This window comes from Amphiprion ocellaris, chromosome 19 (assembly GCF_022539595.1).
Source record: "Amphiprion ocellaris isolate individual 3 ecotype Okinawa chromosome 19, ASM2253959v1, whole genome shotgun sequence".
Classification (NCBI taxonomy): domain Eukaryota; kingdom Metazoa; phylum Chordata; class Actinopteri; family Pomacentridae; genus Amphiprion; species Amphiprion ocellaris.
The window spans coordinates 24803167-24824512 of record NC_072784.1 but is presented as its reverse complement, the minus strand read 5'-3'; the positions used below and the strand labels follow the sequence as shown (position 1 = coordinate 24824512).

The 21346-nt window shown below is 41.4% G+C and overlaps 1 protein-coding gene across 3 annotated transcripts in view; it reads right to left on the bottom strand.

The window, feature by feature from the left end:
- Positions 1-21346, bottom strand: part of smg1 (SMG1 nonsense mediated mRNA decay associated PI3K related kinase) — a 166780-nt gene that overhangs the window by 36671 nt on the left and 108763 nt on the right. For all 3 annotated transcript variants that reach the window (XM_023284949.3, XM_023284950.3, XM_035954949.2), the window contains 5 exons: positions 17690-17844; positions 14833-15055; positions 14402-14648; positions 8595-8824; positions 8146-8391 (listed from right to left, as the gene is read on the bottom strand). In XM_023284949.3, the coding sequence (XP_023140717.2) occupies positions 8146-8391; positions 8595-8824; positions 14402-14648; positions 14833-15055; positions 17690-17844 (1101 nt within the window). The remainder of the gene's footprint in view (positions 1-8145; positions 8392-8594; positions 8825-14401; positions 14649-14832; positions 15056-17689; positions 17845-21346) is intronic.

Sequence of the window (21346 nt, the reverse complement as noted above, 5' to 3'; positions counted from 1 at the left end):
ATTCCGTACTGGCGTAGTATGTCCAAATCACAGCCAAGAGTGTCAATTGCAGCAACATTCATCGCCATGATGTTCATCAAAGTCTCTCGGCTGTAAGTACCTATACCTCCATCCATCCATTATCGTACTCCACTTAATCCTCATTAGGGTCTTTAAAGGAATAAATTAAACATTATTTTGTCAATTAAAACAATCATGCATTTTGCTTTTATCTAGAAAATTTCTACAGAGCTTTTAGAAAAATGGCAAATGTACTGGGTCAAAATTATTCACACAGCAATACTAATATTTGGCTAAACATGCCTTGGCCATTTTCACTTCAACTTGGCACTTTTGGAAGCTTCTGGTTGTATCTTTGACCACTCCCCTTGACTGAATTGGTGCAGTTAATCTAAATTGGTTGGCTTTCTTACACAGATTTGTTTCTTCATCCCAGTCCACAGGTTCTTAATGGGGTTAAAGTGATGACTTCAGGGAGGCCAACCTAAAACTTTAATTCTTGTCTCATTGTCATTTCTTCACCATTTTTCATGCATGTTCTGGGGCACTGTCTTGCTGGAACACCCAGCTGTGTCCAAGACTGAAGAATGTAGAGGTGATCCTCCTCCTTTATTATTTTATTACTTTGTGTAAAGAACCAGTTCTACTACCATCAAAACAGCGACAGAATAATACTTCCACTATCTCTCTAAACATATTTTGGACACCGTGGCCAAATAACTTAAGTTTCACTTCATCTGACCACAGAACTTCCCTCCAGAAGGCATTTTTCCCCCCTATGTCAACAGCAGCAATCTTCTGTCAAGCCCTAAGGTGCTGCTTCTAGAGGAAGGGTTTCTTTCTTGCACTGCAGTCTCTCAGCCCATGGTGATGTAAAAAACATTTGACAGTGGAAACTAACACCTGTATTCCAGCAGCTTCTGTTCATTGCAGACCTTCCTTTTTTGATGATTCTTGTTTGACCCCAACCATCCTAAACAATTTTCTCTTAGCAGCAGGTGAAAGCTTGTGTTTCCTGACTGATCATGGCAGTGACACAACTGTACTATGCACTTTATACTTAGGAACAATGGTCTGCACAGATGATTTGAGAATGTGTAGCTGATATGAAATGGCTCCAAATTACTTCCGTAACTTGTTCTAAGTCAATGATTTGATTTTTCAGATCTTTGTTCAGATCCTGAGATTTTCGCACTGTAATGTAGTGGTTAAGCTGAATGAGTGTATCAAATGGGCCCTTCTGAAAGTGGCATAGAGAGGTCAGCTGCTTTTGTCAATCATAGTCATTTAGGAAGAAATAAAAGGCCATGACACTATGAATATTTAATTACCACATCTTTCTACATCACCAAAACTGGTAACTCAAGTTGTTATAATTATATTTTTGGCCGAGCAGATTTTGTCATACTTTCCAGAGGCTCTATAATAAATCATGAAAATGCATGATTATTTATGACAAAGACACATAGATTTCAGTGATTCATTCATGTTGATCAGTTCATCACTTTTGGCAAGCCTTTGTTTTGCTAATGTTAAAATAACAGTTCCCTACAGGCTTTTATTTTGAAGGCGCATTTTTAATGTTACGGGCTTTTATTTTGTCACCATTCCAGCAGCACAGGAAGTGTTTGTCTAAGAAGCGTTTTTTTGACATGACGAAGACACAGCCGAAAAGTCCGAAAATTCACCTAAAGATGTAAGAAAACGGTTCCACGCTGTTGCTGTCTAGCAAATGTGTATAAACTTAAAAGCACCTAGATGCAATAGGGACAAGCTCTTACAGTGAAAAAAGGAGTGAAGGACAGAAAGATGAATTTGTGTTCAAAATAAGGCTGACGGCTGAACGTAAATAAAGACTTAGTGAAACATCAGGAACTTCACTATTGTCTGACTGGGTTTGCTACATTGCGTGACCTAAATATGTAGCAGGCGGCAGGAATTGATGGGACTCAGAAACACCACAGTTTAATCATTTGGTCCTTGTATGATTTCCAACTGATAAATCACAGTCAATTTGTAGTAGGATCGCAATCATGTGATCGTCAGACAGGCAGGCCTAACTGACACAGTGTTCACGTCATGGTTACAGCAACGCCGTGCCGGCCGCTATATCTCGCAGTGGGAAATCCTTAACAAAGCTGTGGATCCAGACTATAAGCCAAATCACTGCCAAAATCTAATCACTTGGTCCTTGTGTCATTTCTGACCTTCCCTGAAAATTTCATCCAAATCCGTTAGTCCGCAGACAGACAGATTCACAGACAAATGTACGCTGACCATCACATAACTCCGCCGTTCCTTGGCGGAGTAATAATATTTTATTAATCCTTAACAGGAAATTACTTATAACAGCAGCATGTAAACATGCAGACAACCCACAAACCTGACAGAACACCAACAATGGTCATCAGTATGACCATATGCATAGTATACAAGTTACAGAAATTATAAAAGTTAAAAACATATGCACAGCATATAATTCATAAGTTAAAATATCAGTGTTATTTACTGTCAATTGAAAAGCCTGAATGCAGCTGGTAGAAATGATTTTCTGCTGCTCTCAGACCTGCAATGAGGGGGGATGAGTCTGTGGCTGAATGTGCTCTGCCGAAACAACTCCAGATTGCGTAGTGGGTATTTTTCATGAAAGAGTTCAGTTTCCTGAGCATTCTCACCCCAGCCACCTGTTGTACTGATTCTAGTTCAACACCAGTTGTGGAGCTCACCCTTTTAATCAGCTTATTCAGTCGGTTTCTGTCCCTGGAGCAAGCCCCCTCCTCCCAACACAGAACCCCAAAAAATAAAACACTGGCCACCACAGTCTGGTAAAATGTACAAATAAGAGGCCTGCTAATGTTAATAGACCCTAACCTACACAGGATGTAAAGTCTGCTTTGGTCCGTCTTGTGTACTACCTCCATGTGTCTGGATCAGTCCAACTTGTCGTCTAGCTGCACTCCCAGGTACCTAGAGCTGGACACAACCTCCACCTCTGTGCCAAGAATGGTGACTGGTTCCGGTGTGGAGTCCATCACCATTTCCTTGGTTTTAGAGGTGTTCAGCATAAGGTGGTTGAGGTCGCACCAGTCAGTAAAGTCAACCATCATTTCCCTGTACTCCTCTTCAAGTCCTCCTCTGATACAGCCGACAACCACGGAGCAATCAGAATATTTCTGAAGAAAGCAGCTGTCTGAGTTATACCAGAAATCAGACATATATAATATGAAATGGAAAGGGTACAGGACAGTTCCTTGTGGGACTCCTGTAATGCAGAGGATTTTGTTGGACACACAGTTCTGCAGTTGAACATACTGTGGTCTGCAGGACAGACAGTTCGTGACCTGCATCATGCTCATCTTCTCACCAAGCAGCACCAGCTTGATTGTATTGAAAGCACTTGAAAAATAAATAAACATAATCCTCAGTTGCATCTACAGTGTCCATATGTTCATAGGTCCTCTGCAGCATGTACATGAGGGCCTCACCCACACCAATGCTGGGCTGATATGCGAACTACAAGGGGTCTGTGTACGTCCTCACCCTGGGTCTTAGATGGGAAAGGACCAGTCTCTTAAGTGTCTTCATGGTGTGAGAAGTGAGGGTTGCAGGTCTGTAGTCACAGGAGTCAGTAGGATGTCTCTTCTTGGGGACAGGGACTATGCGGGATGTTTTCCACTGGGTGGGGATCTTCTGCAGATTCAAGCTGAGGTTGAACAGGTGTGTGAGAATGTCACACCGCTGAGTGGAGCAGGTCTTCAGTAGTCAGGAGTTATTACAGGACCAGGACCAGATGCGTTGCCCTGTTTCAGCCTGTCCAGTTCCCTTTTCACCTGAAATGGCTGGATTGTTAAGAATCAGATGGTGGACAAGCTAGGGGAAGGGAAGTGAGATCGAGTCAGAGAGGGAGGAGTGATGGTACGTGGGACTGGGCTGACGGAGGGTATTAGAGCTGGTTTTGAATGTGACAAGGGTAAGCTTGAGAGGATGGAGGTAGAAGTTTGGGTTGGAGGAGCAGGGTGGGAGAAGATGGTCAAGCTGGAGGAAGATGGGGGAGTGAGCACTACAGGGAGCTGAGAAAAAGGGCAGTGATATTTAAACTACTGAAGAAGGCATTCATGCCATTAACCATGTCATGGTCTCCATGCAGCAGCAGTCCACCCTTCCGTTCAAAGCCAGTGATCTTCCGCATAGCGGAACAGACCTGCTTCGCACCATCATGCCTAAGCTGATGTTCCAGTTTCACTCTGTAGACTTCTTTCCCCTCCCCAATCTTCCTCTTAAGTTCTTTTTGCTTGCCTTTACTTTGTCCCTGTCACCCTCCCTGAAAGCCGTTTTCTTCTGGTTTAGCAGAGCTTTCAGGCAGCTGGTGACCCAAGGTTTGTTGTTGGGGGAGCATCGAATCTCCCTGCTGGGGATGTTGGCATCTGCAGAGAGCCTGATGTATTCAGAGATGCAGTCTGTGAGTCCTTCAATGTCATCTACATATGACTCAGGAAACATTCCAGTTTGTGAGCTCCAGGCAGTCTTGCAGGGATTCCTTTGCTTCCTGGGACCAGCATTTCACCGTCCTGGTGGTGACAGGTTGTCTCTTAGCAACTGGAGTGTAGGGAGGAGAGGGGTGTACCAGATTGTGGTCTGATCCACCAAGAGGAAAAAGCCAGTCTCTTCTCCTTTTGCAGCTTGGTGAGTCATGAGGTTGGTGGTTATAAGCCTTCAGACCCAGTGTTTCTGTTTAATAACGATGCACAGTGCTCTTAGAAACATCTTCTCCAAGACTCAGCTTCTGACTGAGTCACCAGCATGACTGGTGTCTTTTACCCTTGGACTTTCTCATGTCAATGTCAACTTTATTTATATAGCACATTCAGAAAAGCCTATAGCCAACCAAAGTGCTTTACAGTAAAATAATCGACAATAAGAAACAATAAAAGCAAAACAATGAAACAGTGAAATAAAACAGATAAAAGATCCAGTAGAGGTGACTCTGCTCAGCCAAAGGCCAGGGGTCAAATGGGTCTTAAAATGTGTTTTAAAAATGGAGAGGCTATTCGCAGACCGCACAGAGAGGGGCAATGCGTTCCACAGCGTAGGAGCCACTACTGCAAAGGTTCAATCTCCTCTGGTTTTCATGAGGGATTAAGGAACATCCAGGACCATCTGGTCAGCTGACCTAATGGCTCTGGAGGGTTGAAGCACCTTAACAAGGTCAGATAAATATTCTAGGGCCAGTCCATTCAGAGACTTAAAAACAAAAGAACCTTAAAATTAATCCTGTATCTAACCAGAAGCCAGTGAAGTGAGGAAAGCACGGGCGTTATGTGATTGCGTTTCTTTATCCCAGTTAGGAGACAGTCCATTCATTGACTTAAAAACAACAGCAACTTAAAATTAATCCTGTACCTAACTGGAAGCCAGTGTAGTGAGGAAAGCATGGGCGTTACGTGATTGCGTTTCTTTATCCCAGTTAGGAGACAGTCCATTCATTGACTTAAAAACAACAGCATCTTAAAATGAATCCTATACCCAACTGGAAGCAAGTGAAGTGAGGAAAGCACGGGCATTATGTGCTTGCGCTTCTTTTTCCCAGTTAGGAGACAAGCTGCTGCATTCTGAACAAGCTGCAGACTGTTGAGTTTTGACTGGCCAATGTCGACGTACAGGGAGCTACAATAGTCCAAGCATGTTGTAACTAAAAGGATCTGTTGTGAACATCTTGGTGCCAGATACCACAGCACACCTTCAGGGGTCTAGTGGAGTCCATGCCTTGATGGGTCAGGGCTGTTTTGGCAGCAAAAGGGGGACCAACATAATACTAGGCAGGTGGTCATAACATTATGCCTGATCAGTGTATATGATCTTTACAAGTGTTAGGAAAATTTTTGTCAATATGTCAAACTTTTGGACTGCGTGTGGAATTTGTAATGCTGAGTGAGGAACATTTAGAGAGGCTATCAACTTTAAAAGTGATTTCAAAATGGACTGATTGGTTAAATGTATTTTCATGTTGCCTGTGCATTGTAACTGTAACCAGTATTTTACTCTCTATGTGCATATACACTACCAGTCAAAAGCTTGGACACACCCTCCTATTTAATGGTTTTTCTTTATTTTCATTAATATTTACATTGCAGATTCTCACTGAAGGCATCAAATCTATGAATGAACACATATGGAATTATGCACTAAACAAAAAGTGTGAAATAAGTCAAAACATGTTTTATATTGTCGATTCTTCAAAACAGCCACCCTTTGCTTTAATTACTGTTTGTTTCTGTTTATTTATTTGGACGGGACAGTGCATATTGATGAACATACAATTTCATAGATTTACACCAGGTTGCAGTAAATAAGCTGGATATAGCACAAGTGCTAATTTCCATCTAATTTCTATTGGCAAAGCAGCCAAGAGTCTGCTTTGCACACTCTTGGCATTTTCTCCATGAGCTTCATGAGGTAGTCAGCTGAAATGGTTTTGCAACAGTCTTCAGTGAGTTCTCAGAGATGCTGAGCACTTCTTGGCTCTTTTGCCTTCACTCTGCAGTCTACCTTATCCTAAACCATCTCGATTGGGTTTAGGTCAGGTGACTGTGGAGGCCAGGTCATCTGACACAGCACTCCATCACTCTCCTTCTTGGTCAAATAGCCCTTACACAGTGTCTGCGCTCATTGTCCTATTGAAATATAAATGATAGTCCAACAAAACACAAACTGGATGGGATGGCATGTCACTGCAGGATGCTGTGGTAGCCATGCTGGTTCAGTGCGCCTTCAACTTTAAATAAGTCCCCATCAATGTCACCAGCAAAGCATCCCCACACCATCACACCTCCTCCTCCATGCTTCACGGTGGGAACCATGCATGTAAAGACCATCCATTCACCTTTTACATGTCGCACAAAGATATGGCACGTGGAACCAAAGATCTCAACTTTGGACTCATCAGACCAAAGCACAGATTTCCACTGGTTTAATGTCCATACCTTGCGTTTCTTGGCCCAAACAAATATCTTCTGCTTGTTGCTTGTCCGTAGTTGTGGTTTCTTAGCAGTTATTTGACCATAAAGGCCTGATTGGCGCAGTCTCCTCTGAACAGTGGATGTAGAGATGTGTCTGCTACTAGAACTCTGTGGCATTTATCTGGGCTCTAACCTGAGGTGATGTTAACTTGCCATTTCTGAGCATCCTGAGCAGTGATCTCATGTGAGCCAGTTTCGTCATAGCGCTTGATGGTTTTTGCGACCACACTTGGGGATTCATTCAAAGTTTTTGCAATTTTCCGGACCCACTGACTTTCATTTCAAGTAATGGTGACTGCTGTTTCTCTCTACTTAGCTGACTGGGTCTTGCCATAATATGGATTCTAACAGTTGTCAAATAGGGCTGTCAATAAGGTGGCAAGAAATTCCACAAATTAACCTTGACAAGACACACCTGTGAAGTGAAAACCATTTCAGGTGACTACCTCATGAAAGGGTGGCTATTTTGAAGAATCTAAAATACAAAACATGGTTTGACTTAGGGCTGCACAGTGGATTGGTGGTTGGCACTTTCGCCTTGCATCTAGAAGTTCCCTGGTTCACGTCCTGGCCTTCCCGGGATCTTTCTGCATGGAATTTGCATGTTTTCGCCGGGTACTACGGCTTCCTCCCACAGTCCAAAAACATGCTCAGGTTAATTGGTAAGTCTAAATTGTCTGTAGGTATGAATGGGAGTGTGACTGTTTGTCTGTATATGTAGTGCTGCGATAGATTGGTGACCTGTCCAGGGTGTCCCCTGCTTCCACCCTAAGTCAGCTGGAATAAGTTCCAGCACCCCTCCCCCCCGAAACCCTAATGAGGATTAAGTGGTGTACAGATAATGGATGGATGGATGTTTTGACTTATTTCACACTTTTTGTTTAGTGCGTAATTCCATATGTGTTTATTCATAACTTTGATGCCTTCAGTGAGAATCTAAAATGTAAATAGTCATGAAAATAGTCATGAAAATAAAGAAAAACCACTAAATGAGAAGGTCTGTCCAAATTTTTGACTGGTGGTGTATACTGCATTTTAATACAGTTAATTTCACAATAAAACTGTTCTCATTTACAGACTGAATAAATCATCACCTCATCATTTATAAAATGTTAAAAGCCACAGTTACCTGAGTGACCCTCCACCACTCAGTGGGTGTAGTGCAGGAACACCATAGCTCCTTAGCCAAAAGGTTAGAAGGTGTAGCATCCATTAACTCTTTCAGCACCTCCTTCATAACACTTAGAGGCCAGTCTCGTCTGGTCACATCTAGACTCAGCCCTACTGCTTTCAGAGCAGGCCCGATGCGGCTGTAGTAGAGTTCACTGGGGCGGGGCACGGGAGGCACAGGCTGCTGCGGGTATGAGTCTTGGGCCTTGCCAGGAGAAAAAAAAAAGTCAATTTACCTTAAACGAAAACATTTCTCATAAGCCCAGAATGTGGGGCTTCAACAGGAAGGGTGGTCACAAAATGGCCCGATGCAGTTATATAAATACATTCTCTGAAAGATTCTGTGTTAAGTCAACAAACCACTGGATCAGTAATGTTTTATGATGAAGCACAATACAAATTCTTTACCCTTTGAGCCTGCAGCACAGCCTCCCTCTGCTGCCAGCGTTTGTAGAGGCCAAAGAGCGGCGTGGCGCCATCCACCCACTGGATAAGTCCTGAACGGGTTCCAAGGGGCGTTACAGAGTAGTGTCGGGCATGGAAGTGTGGATGCTCTTGCTGGTTGATCTTGGTGAACATGGTGTTGACAATCGACAAGAATTGCATGATGCGCTCATCCAAATGCAAATCTTCCAGTCCTGAGAGAGATTTTAATAATTGCTTGATTAAGATCCAGACTACTCAACAATTAAATCAGGCAAGTGTCTAACATTCAAAGAAAGTAAGCTTAGCTTGATTTAGTTTTAGTTCACAAATGCTTCATTTCCAATAAATAAAATTTAATCAAACAGCAAAAGCCTTAAAACTACATCCATGACTGGTCATAATATATGAGCAATCTTAATGCAGTGGTGTAGTGACAGCAGAATTTACAATCAATGTTGGTACTGTCAAAGAGGTTTTGACTGACCGATGCAGTCAAAACCTCTTTCCAGGTTCACACATGTGACTAAACCGATTTTATTAAAATGACTGTCTATGAATTATGCCCCATGAAAAATGCTTACAGTGAAGTCCTACTATCCACAGTTAAAACTTTTTGGGAAGGAGGTGAAGCTGCTCAATTTTTAATTTTGCAGACAAACGAAATTCAGCACTCCTCCATTTAATAGGAGTGGAGGCAAAAGCTTTATACCTCACCGTCTCTTCAAACCTTGACAAATTAATTTGCACAGATTGAAAATTTATCAGTTTTTTAGGTGTTAAGTGCCATATAACAGCGCAACAACATTATCTGATAGCAGTTTCAAAAGTCTGAAAGTGAGAGATCTTTTTCATAGTTTATATATTGACTTGTCATTGCCGGAGTTATACAGACATCAATAATGATGACTCAGTTCCATTAATCCTCAGAAAGTGACAATCGTAAACCACCTTTCACAAAAGCAAGACCGCCCTAAAGTTGAATGCAGCAATTATTAACACAGCTGTATTTTCCATACACTGACCAGTTAAAATGTCTGCTATAAAAACATCTATCAGTGTAAATATAATTTTTGTATCATTCCATATGATACAGAGCAGTCCATCTTATACATTAATTAAATCATACTGATCTATTGACCTTACTGTACCAAATTACACATGGATTAGTCATGGAGTTTTGCGTGGTTCTGTGCTAGGATGGATACTATTCAATTTGTACATGCTCCTGTTTGTCTGTTCATCTGCTATCTGTGGGCAAGGCCAGATGTAAAGCTGAATTTCTAAATTAAAGCTGACAGCAGCGATGATTAGGTCCCAACACCTTCGTGCATGTCAGGGCAGCTGCAGTCAAGGGGCTTTGTTGCAAACATGAAGATGTCCGATGGGCATGGATTCCTATTGGATGGTGTAAAAAAAAAAAAAAAAAAAGTTACATATAACTTCCTGTGTCCACTATGTGATATTAGAGAACACCCTGTAAATGCTGTGTTGCTGCATATCGTCCTAAACACACGATGTAAATTTCGTAAAATAAACTGGACTCTCAAGCTGGATCTAACAACAAAACGGGAAGGGAGAGACTGTTGTGTCCTTATCCTGATGGAATCATGGCTGAACTCGGCTGTACCCGACGACACCATTAGCCTGCAAGGGCTAACTACATTCTGGCTGAATAGGAGCCAAGCCCTCAGTGGAAAAGCCTGTGGAGAAGGTGTAGTAATTTACATCAATGAAAATGAAAAATGGTGAAATAAGACAGTAGTGGTCTCTAGTCAGTGCTCTCCTGACATAGAGCGGATTGCTGTAAAATCCGGACCATTTTACCTGGCCCGGGAACATTCCATTGTTATCATCATGGCGGTGTACATCCACCCCAGTGCGAACACAAAGGAGGCCCTGAGTGTTCTGTACCAGACCATCACAAAGTTGCAAACCACACATTCAGAGGGCATTTTCATTGTGGCTTTTTGATTTCAATCAGGCTGACATGAAGACCATTCTCCTCCATTTCCAGCAATATGTGGTCTTTGCTACTAGAGGATGAAACACACTGGACTTGGCTTACACAAACATCAGAAATGCTTACAGATCTGCCCCCCGTCCCCACCTTGGCCCCTCTGACCATCTGTCTGTGACGTTAACACCAGCATACAGGCCCCTGCTCACCAGAGGAAAACCCACTGTGAGGCAGGTGAGGGTCTGGTCTGAGGGAGCAATGGAAGCCCTGCAGGACTGTTTCGATTGCACAGACTAGGACATGTTCAAAGCTGCTCCACCGGACAATCACCACACCAGTGTGGAGGAGTATGCTGCAACTGTGTCTGCCTACATCCAAAAGAGCACAGAGGACCTCTGCGTCATGAAGCACATCTCCACCAGGGCCAACAAGAAGCCATGGGTGATGCAGGAAGTATGGGAGAAGATGAAAGCACGGAACACTGCTTTCAAGTCCGGTGATGAGGTTGTGCTAAGAAGAGCCAGAGCCAACCTCGACTGGGCTATCAGAACAGCAAGGCATGCACGTCGGGAAGATTCAGAGTTTCTTCCATGATCCTAGCAACACCAGGAGCATGTGGGAGAGGATCTAGGCAATAAGAGACTACAAAGCCACTCTTCCACTCCTCAACAAAGTGAATTTTTTCTGTCATTTTGGAAGTAACACCAACAACCCTGCAACAAAAAACAGCCCCCTCCTTGATGAAAGAGCACTGAATCTCAATGTGGCTGTGTTCCGTGGGGAAAGTGAATGTGCGCAAGGCAGCAGGCCCTGACAACATTCCAGGACACGTACTAAGGGGGTGTACTGACCAGCTGGCACAGTTGCTTACGGACATCTTTAACACCTCGCTGGAGCAGGCTGTTGGTCCATCATGTCTTAAATCCGCCACCATCATACCAGTGCCCAAAAAATCCGCCATCGCCTGCCTCAATGACTACCGTCCTGTGGCACTAACACCTATAATGATGAAGTGTTTTGAGAGGCTGGTAAAGGACCAAGTGATTTCCACACTGCCCCCTGGACTTGATCCATATCAGTTTGCTATCGGCCAAACAGCTCCACTGAGGATGCCATCTCCTCTGCTCTCCATCTGAGTCTGGCATATCTGGAGGATAAAACTATCTAAACACTATCTCCAGCTTTGTCTCAATAGGATCTCCACAGGCATGTGTTCTGACCCCACTACTGTTCATGATGCTGATACATGACGGCTGCTCTGCATCCGCCTCAAATCACATCATTAAGTATGCAGATGACACAACAGTAGTGGGTCTCATTCGGGATATAACAATTGGTTTTACAGAGAGGAAGTGAAGTGGCTGGTGGACTGGTGCGGTGTGAACAATGTGACCCTGAATCTTGAGAAGACCGAGGAGTTGATCATCAGCTGTAGGAAAAAGCAGTCCAGCCATTCACCTCTCACCACAGACAATAATGCTGTGGAGGTGGTGGTCAGCAGCACCCAATTTCTGGGGGTGCACATTACAGACAGTCTGGACTGGTCATTGCACACATCATCTCTGGTTCAACGGGCTCAGCAACGTCAGCCCTTCCTGTGACTGATGACGCCACAGAGAGCGTGCTGACCAGCTGCATCTCCATCTTGTTTGGCAACTCCATGGGCCTCGGATAGAAAGTCGCTGCAGAGGGTGGTGAGGACAGCAGAGAAGATCATCGGGACTTCTCTTCCATCCATCCAGGATGTTGCACACAAGTGATGTCTCAGCAGAGCCTGCAACATCATCAAAGACTCCACATACCCCCACCATGGACTGTTCTCTCTGCTACCCTCTGGGAGGAGGTTCTGCAGCACCAGAGTGAGAACAGCCAGGTTCTGCAACAGTTTCATACCCCAAGCCATCAGACACCCAAATTTACAATAATCCTGTGGCTATTCTCTTCTATTCTATTCTCTTCTTGTGTATCAGACTATGTGTTTCACCCAAGGCCGCCTTCCTGTGGCCAATAGCTGGCGCTATGATTATTACTAAATTCTGGAATGTGGAGTTAATCAGGCCAGGGTTTCTATCAAGTATGTGTAGTGTGAAGTAGATTCAACAATGTACAATTTAGTTACAATGATTTCTATTTTAGTGGCAATTGTAGCTTTACATTGTAAAGGTCTTTAGACAATACAAACCAAATTTAAAGTTGCTCTGGAGAAGTGTCTAGGAGGAGTTTGTTAAAATTAGTGGCGGGACGCGATCAAAAAATTTAATCTAATTAATTACTGGCTTTGTAATTAATTTATCACAATTAATTGCAGTTTTGTCAAATAGCAATATTTGACACAATAAGTGAAGTTTTTCAATTCAAATAAAATTGTGGTTGACAGTTGAATCAATGAATAGACATATATGTGTTTATAATTCAAAATTTATTTAAAAAAAAGGAAAATGGAACATACAGAAAAAAGTGATTTTGATGACTTAAAGCCTGAATTTAGTTGTTTTTTCCACTGTATGGCACATAAAATCAGCATAAGTAGTTCAAGGAGCTTCAGAAAGTTGAAAATCCAGAGATTTGTTCTGTTTTCATCTTTTCTGGGTCTGATAAATGGTGGAATTTTGATGGTTCTTTTTATAGGAATATCAATTTTTATTTATGTATTTTTTTTATAAACAAAAAATTGATAATTAAGTTATTAAAAGAGATATTTTTGTTGTTTAGGTTATTCCTCCTCCAAGGAGGCAGAGCCTCGACGGAGTAAAAACTTAAACCACAAAAATGTTTCATTTCTATTTATCTGCATTTTTCATCTGTCTGCTACATTCACAGATTAGTGCAAATCTAAGTGCAGTTATAGCGATTTTATTCAACATTTTAAGACTTTATGTAAACTGAAGCACCGTCTAGAAAAGTGGTCTATTGTGGGATGGCTACACCGTTAGCCGTTAGCATGACTCGTAGCTAACGTTAGCTCTGGTGCTAACAGCAACATGTTTTACATTGAGGTGATACCGTTGGCTTGAAGTGCTACAGTGATCAGAAAACTCTTTGTTGTACAATTTGCACACAACCAGGCTTTTATCCAAGCTGCCATCGGGAAGATTTTTAAAAGGAAACTTTCTGCCCCACAAGCTCAATCTCGTCTCCCTTCACTGTTCACCAGTGCCTGATTTCACTCAGTGCTTCCTGTGCTTCTTCTTCATGGCTACAAACAGACTTTAGGTTCATTACTGCCACCTACTGGGCTGGAGTGTTCATCAGAGTTACCGGTGTGCCAGAAATGAGGGAACTAAGGAGGCTGCAAGTAATTGCGTTAATAAAACGAACGCGTTATTTTTCGCGGTAATTAATTAATCGAAATTAACGCATTAAAGTCCCAGCCCTAGTTAAAATACAACCCCTGGGAAAAACTGTGCCAAAATACCAAAGGGAATTCAAAATGCTGATGTCCTTTTGGGTTTGGGGTATAGCTCCAAGAGGAATATTTGTAAATCTTATTTTGTTCTTATAACTTGGCACAAAATGACACAGTAAATTCAAAATAGCCGACTTTCTTTGGGAATTGGAGTATGATTCTGAGGTGGTTTTTCACAAGTCTGGTGAAGTCATGATAGATGTACTTGCCAATTGGTACATATATGTGAAGCCCTTATGTGTGGACTTTAACCATTGATGGGGAGTGCTATCAAATGTCAATGTGTGCCCTTGCCCTAAATTAGTGATTCTCAAACTTTTTCTGTCAGGCCCCTCTTCGGAGGGAAAAAAACGTTCCTTTTTCGAGAACAGTATTTCTTTTCATCTTTACAAAAAGGATACATTTTGCTGTGATAGGGTTTCCTACCTTTAAAAAGGTACGGGTAGTTGTGTCCATCTGAGCCCAGAAAGAATAGCTTCTTTGGCTTGGTCTTGGTGGGAAGGATGGTGATGGTGTTTCCAACTCTCTGTATGGTAACGGCATCTGAAGCTGATGCCTCACCCGGTAGGGCCATCTCCGTTGTACTCATAGACACCAGGCGAGGACTGATCTCGTCCAGATGAAGCAGATAGCTGGCTCGCTTCTGAGCACGCTGCTGAAGGCTCATCATTATCTAACCAACAGACACCAGATGGGATAAGCTTGCAAGATGATTTTACTAAATATGTTTGAATTAACAACATGCAGAAAATAGACATGTATCTAAGCATTAAGAAGCCTATATTTGTGCAGCTGGATCAATCTGAAATCCATATTGAATAACATATTTATAACAGTGCACACAAATGACCACAGACCTGTCTGAAAGGAAGCCAACTACTGGCAGGGTTGGCAGGATTGGAAGGGTTTTTAAGACGCTCCAAAGCAGAGGTTATGGCATCACCATAGGTCTCCTGGAACCAGGTCTCATGTGGTGTCTGTGCTGGAGCTGCTGTGATGCTGCAGACGTGATCCAGGGCAAAAACCACGGGACGCATAAGAGCAGAATGCTTCTCACGCATAATGGCAATCTTTTCATCCCTGCAGCAGAACAAAGATTGTGACTAGACGAGAGGAGCAGGAAAAATAGTGCACATTCAGATTCAGATATATTTTTATTTATTTTTATATATATATATATACATACATACATATATACATACATATATACACATACCTACATATATATATATATATATATATATATATACACATATATATATACACACATACATACATACATACATACATACATACATACATACATACATACATACATACATACATACATACATACATACATACATACATACATACATACATACATACATACATACATACATACATACATACATACATACATACATACATACATACATATATATATATATACACACACAGTGGCATGAAAAAGTATCTGAACCCTTTGGAATTTCTCACATTTCTGCATAAAATCACCATCACATGTGATCTGATCTTTGTCAGAATCACACAAATAAAAAAACAGTGTCTGCTTTAACTAAAACCACCCAAACATTTATAGGTTTTCATATTTTTAATGAGGATAACATGCAAACAATGACAGAAGCGGAGGAATAAGTAACTGAACCTTCGCATTTAATATCTGGCTGCCCCACCTTTGGCAGCAATAACTTCAACCAGACATTTCCTGTAGTTGCAGATCAGTCTGGCACATCGATCACGATCAATCTTGGACCATTCCTCTTTACAAATCTGCTGCAGTTCAGTCATATTCCTGCAATGTCTGGCATGAATCACTCTCTTGAGGTCATGCCACAGCATCTCAATGGGGTTCAAGTCAGGACTTTGACTTGGCCACTCCAGAACATGTATTTTGTTCTTCTGAAACCATTCTGAAGTTGATTTACTTCTGTGTTTTGGATCATTGTCCTGTTGCAGCATCCATCCTCTTTTTAGCTTCAACTGTCTGACAGACGGCCTCAGCTTTTCCTGCAAAACATCCTGATAAACTTTTGAATTCATTTTTCCATTAATGATTGCAAGTTGTCCAGGCCCTGAGGCAGCAAAACAGCCCCAAACCATGATGCTCCCTCCACCATGCTTCACGGTGGGGATGAGGTGTTGATGTTGGTGAGCTGTTCCATTTTTCCTCCATACATGACGTTGTGTGTTCCTCCCAAACAATTCAATTTTCGTTTCATCAGTCCACAAAATATTTTGCCAGAAGTTCTGTGGAGTGTCCAAGTGCCTTTTTGCGAACATTAAACGTACAGCAATGCTTTTTTTAGACAGCAGTGGCTTCCTCCGTGGAGTCCTCCCATGAACACCATTCTTGGCCAGTGTTTTACATATTGTCGATGTATGCACAGAGATATTGGACTGTGCCAGTGATTTCTGTAAATCTCTAGCAGACACTCTAGGGTTCTTTTTTACCTCTCTGAGTATTCTGCGCTGAACTCTTGTTGTCATTTTTGGTGGACAGCCACTCCTTGGGAGAGAAGCAACAGTGCCAATCTCTCTCCATTTGTAGACAGTTTCTCTAACTGTGGATTGATGAACATCCAGACTTTTTAGAGATGGTTTTGTAACCTTTCCCAGCTTTATACAAATCAACAATTCTTGATAGCAGCTCTTTTGAGCTCTCTCATGGTGCACATCAGACAATGCTTCTCATCAAGACACAATTCTTACCAGGTGTGTGTTTTATAGTGGGCAGGGCAGCTTTAAGCCACTCCTCAGTAATTGGACACACCCCTGACTTAAATTATTTGGTAAAAATTGGTATTAATTGCTCTCAAAGTCTCCTTAGGCAGAAGGTTCAGTTACTTATTCCTCCCCCTTCTGTCATTGTTTGCAGGTTATCCTCATTAAAATTATGAAAACCTATAAATGTTTGGGTGGTTTTAGTAAAAGCAGACACTGTTTTTTTATTTGTGTGATTTTAACAAAGATCAGATCAGATCACATTTGATGGTGATTTTATTTTATGCAGAAATGTGAGAAATTCCAAAGGGTTCAGATACTTTTTCATGCCATTGTGTGTGTATATATATATATATATTTATATATATATATATATATATATATATGTATATATGTATATATATGTATATATATATATATATATATATATATATATATATATATATATATATATATATATATATATATATATACACATATATATATATACACACCACACACACACACACACACACATATATATACATATATGTGTGTGTGTGTATATATATATATTTTTTTGCATGGCATTTCAAATAGCTTGCAGTCGTTTTGATAAAACAAGAATGAAGTATCTCACTCTACTATAAATAAATACCTCCATCTCTGCACAAAATGCAGCTCAAACACAATGTAAAAGACAAACTATTTTGTACAATACATAAATAGCTGACTTGATAAACACTTCTAATGTGCAGTAACTGTGATTATAATTGTTCAGTATAAAACATTTTCATTTTATATTCGTTTCGCATCTGCATTCTCCATAGAACATGAAAAACAGCCAATAGTGAGGTACCTCACTCTGCTTTCAGAGAATCGGGGTAACAGTGGTGAACAAGTGGTTCCAGTACTGTTAGTACTTTTAAGTCTGTTCTGAATTGATTAAGCAGAGAATTAACTCATAGGTTAAATACAGACTTGGAAATCCTGTAGGTTGGTGAGTCTTACCTGCGTAATGTGTTGTTGTTCTGCACTCTCTTGACCTCATCCTCCAGTTGTTGGATCCTACGCAAGACGTGCATGTGTTGCTGTTGCAACACACCCAGCCACAGTTCATCCCACAGTAAGGTCACTCTGCGCAGCTCACCCACCAGCTGTTGGACCTGATTAGCACATAGGACTGGTTAACAGGTTCTTTTGACCAGTGGTTGCCACATTTTAAAGACCACATAATCCATTCAAAAGAATTGCTTCTGTCACAGCATCCTGGATAAAATAAACATTGGACCCATTCTCAGTCACTCAGAATAAAAGTTTGCATGACAATGTTTATTAAAAATGACTTTATTCTCCATGTTTCACGTAAGATATGCACAAATAAAGCTATTTCAGGCACCCAATTCTGTAAAAGAAAATAAAAACAAAAAAACGAGACGCAGTGCTTCTTGGCACAACCAAAAAGACCTACAGTCATATGAAAAAAAATTCAGGCAATACAAGCAAAACTGGGCAGAACTTCAGGCTGTGCTTACACAGAGCAGATATGGGACATGGACCAACTCAAATTCCAAGTTTTAAAATATCTATACAGGGGGTCCTCGAACTATGTTGGAGTTCTGTTCCTAAAGACTTATGTAAGTTGATTTTCGCCATAAGTCGGAACTCCGCAGAAAATGTAAACAAAGCCATCACGTGCAACACGATATTGATCAGTTCTTCATAAACGCCAGGAATAACAATGACTTTCATGCATGTATGAGTCATTCTACAAGACGATAAAAGAATATGTTCCAATTATCGATGTACTTTTATTTTTTAAAAAGCCTTTATTTTGAAGTTGTCTGTTGATAGTTGTCCCTTCCTGTCCGTTACTTTGATGTTTTACGTACATGCTTTTCTGTATGTGTGGCTCTACTTTGTAAACGCCACAGAGGCAATGTCGTAAGTAGTTAACTTCATTTTTGGACTTACTGTTTCAGTTAAAAGGATTTATTTTCATGTATTTATGTTGTTTTATTCTGTTTTTGTTGCAGTTTTCACTGTGTTTGTAATGTGTATCAAGAGTCACAGTAAAGAAGTCAAGTTTGCTACTACTCACGATTCATTTTGTATGCACAAGTTTAACTAGTTGGATAGCTGCAGCTTCTACCATCACCATTTTCTTTGCCATCAGAAGAGTCTGACTTACGCTTGGGAGCCATAATGATGGGCAAAAAGTTAGCGAATGTAGCACAATCCAAGGTGGCGTACAACCGAAGAATGTAAACAAAGCCGTCTTATAGTACCACGTGATGACGTAGTCATCCACTCGCCCACTAGTTCCATGTAACCAGTTCCGACGTAGCGACGAAACGCCGTAGGTTGAGAACGTCGTAAACCGAGGACCCCTGTAGTACGTAAACCGAACATTTCCTCTATGACTTGTATGATTTATGGCTGGGGACAGGCACCGAGCCCTGGTATTAAAAGACTCCTAGGGCAAAATTTTCAAATACAGGAGGATCCAGAAGCTCCGACATTGATGGTTTTGCTAACGGTACTAAAAAAAGTCGAAAATGTGGTGGTTCACATAATTTTTCAGCATTTATTATTAATTACTGTGATGTGTCTATGATGCACTTTCACTTTCCAAATCCAAAACAGTGTTCTGTCTGTTGGAACTACAGGCTCACCTGGTGTGAGGGGCAGAGCAGCTCTGCAGCTCCATGCAGCACACACAGGTGATGAACATTCAGTAGTATGAATAATTTGCTACAGCTGATGCAGACAATGTTCATTGCCACAAAAGTAACATCGTTGAAACATGCGCTATCTGTCAAAACATTCAGTAAAAGTTCACATGTAGATGGAGAAATGCAGTTTGACTGAGGAGCTCGTAGTTCATACCTCACTAACCAGGTATGTTGTCAAGTCAAGTGTCATTTGTTTACGTTGCCACGACTCCCGGAGAGCCTGCCGCTGCTGCTGAAAAAAATCCTAGAGGAAACACTGTCCTATATCTCATTTGACAATATATCAATATACAGTGGTGGAAAAAGACACCCTATGCATTTTTGTGAAATATTTCATTAAAAATCACTTGTAGGCCTTCAAATGCAATTTCTTTTAGTACAGACCCAGCCAAAACACTAAACAAATCCAAAAAAAGCCATTAAAATTGATAAATACATAACAAATTTTGATGATCCACTAAGGTCATGTTTTTTAGTGAAAGAGACAATCTTTGTTGTCGTGCTTCGTGTCTATATAAAAGCAGCACATTTGAAAGTGCTTCAGAGACAAAAATGGCTCAAACAAGGACCCCGACGCAGGAAACACACCTGAAGATACAGATTCTCAGCCAGGAAGGGTACAACTGCTGCCAGGTCATCAGGAAGTGCAGATACAGTCCTTCAGCAGTTGGACACACTGCAGAAATACAGATGAACCAACAGCTTGAAAGACAAACCAAGATTCGGGCATCCAAAGGTTTCTTCAGCAAGAAATGACTGCATCCTGATCCGAATGTGCAGGAAAAACTGACGAATGACATCACAGGAGCTTCAGCAGCAGTGATCAAACCAAACTGGTGTCCAGTGTTCCACCCGCACTGTGCTGGGGTGACTTTTGGATCATGGCTTAAGGTCCTACAAGGTTGTCAAGAAGCCCCTGATCAATGAGAGACAGAAGTTAGCCGGGCGCTGTTGGGCCCAAGCACACAAGAACTGGACAGTCAGGAACTGGAAGAAGATTCTATGGTCAGATGAGTCCAGTTTTCAGCTTTATCTTCCTCCTGCTAATGTGAGGGCATGCAAAAGGCCAGATGAAGCATTATCACCAGCATGTACAGTACTTACTGGCTAGCATGGTGGAGGCAGTATCATGGTTTGGGGATGCATGAGTGCTGCTGGCTTTGGTCATCTCACTGTCTGTGATGGTACATTTAACCCTGTCAAGTATTGTGCCATTCTCCAAACCCACATGCTCCCTTCTGCACGTGCACTCTTCCATCAAGGTCAAACTGGATGTTTCGACAAGATAATGCCCCTTGCCACAAATCCAGGGTCTGTAGAACTTGGCTGCACGAGTACAGTATCCAAGTCTTAGAGTTGCCAGCTCAATCCCTGGACATGTGCCCCATTGAAAATCTGTGCTGGATTATCCAAAGTTCTGTTTCAAAGCGTAAACCAAAGAATTTAGAAGAATTAAAAACAGTAATTCAAGAACAATGGGACAAGATTACATGGCAGGATTACTAAATATTAATTTGATGATGTGATGGTTTATTTATTTTTTGTTCAGTTTTGAACACATTCTGTTATTTGTTGACTTTGATACCAACAATGTTGAGAACTGGCATATTTAAACTGTCAAGAATTTAGTTTCGTTAGTTTTTCTTGAAAACAACAAACAAAAAATGTAATTTGTATTTTTGTCTAATGCAGTCACACCTTTGGAAACACACAAAGCATTTTTCCACAAATATTTCATGATAATATATGAGACTGCGTAAAATTTTAAGTGTGTCCGAAAACTTTTTTCCACCACTGTATGTTGAAAGCTGATACACCCAGCCGAGCCTAGTTGATTTTTTAGCTATATGTAGGAACTGTCTATGATATGGGTGCCAGATTTTGGCTATCTAATTATTTCTTTTGTTGCGAGAGCTTCTAATAGAGAGACTGT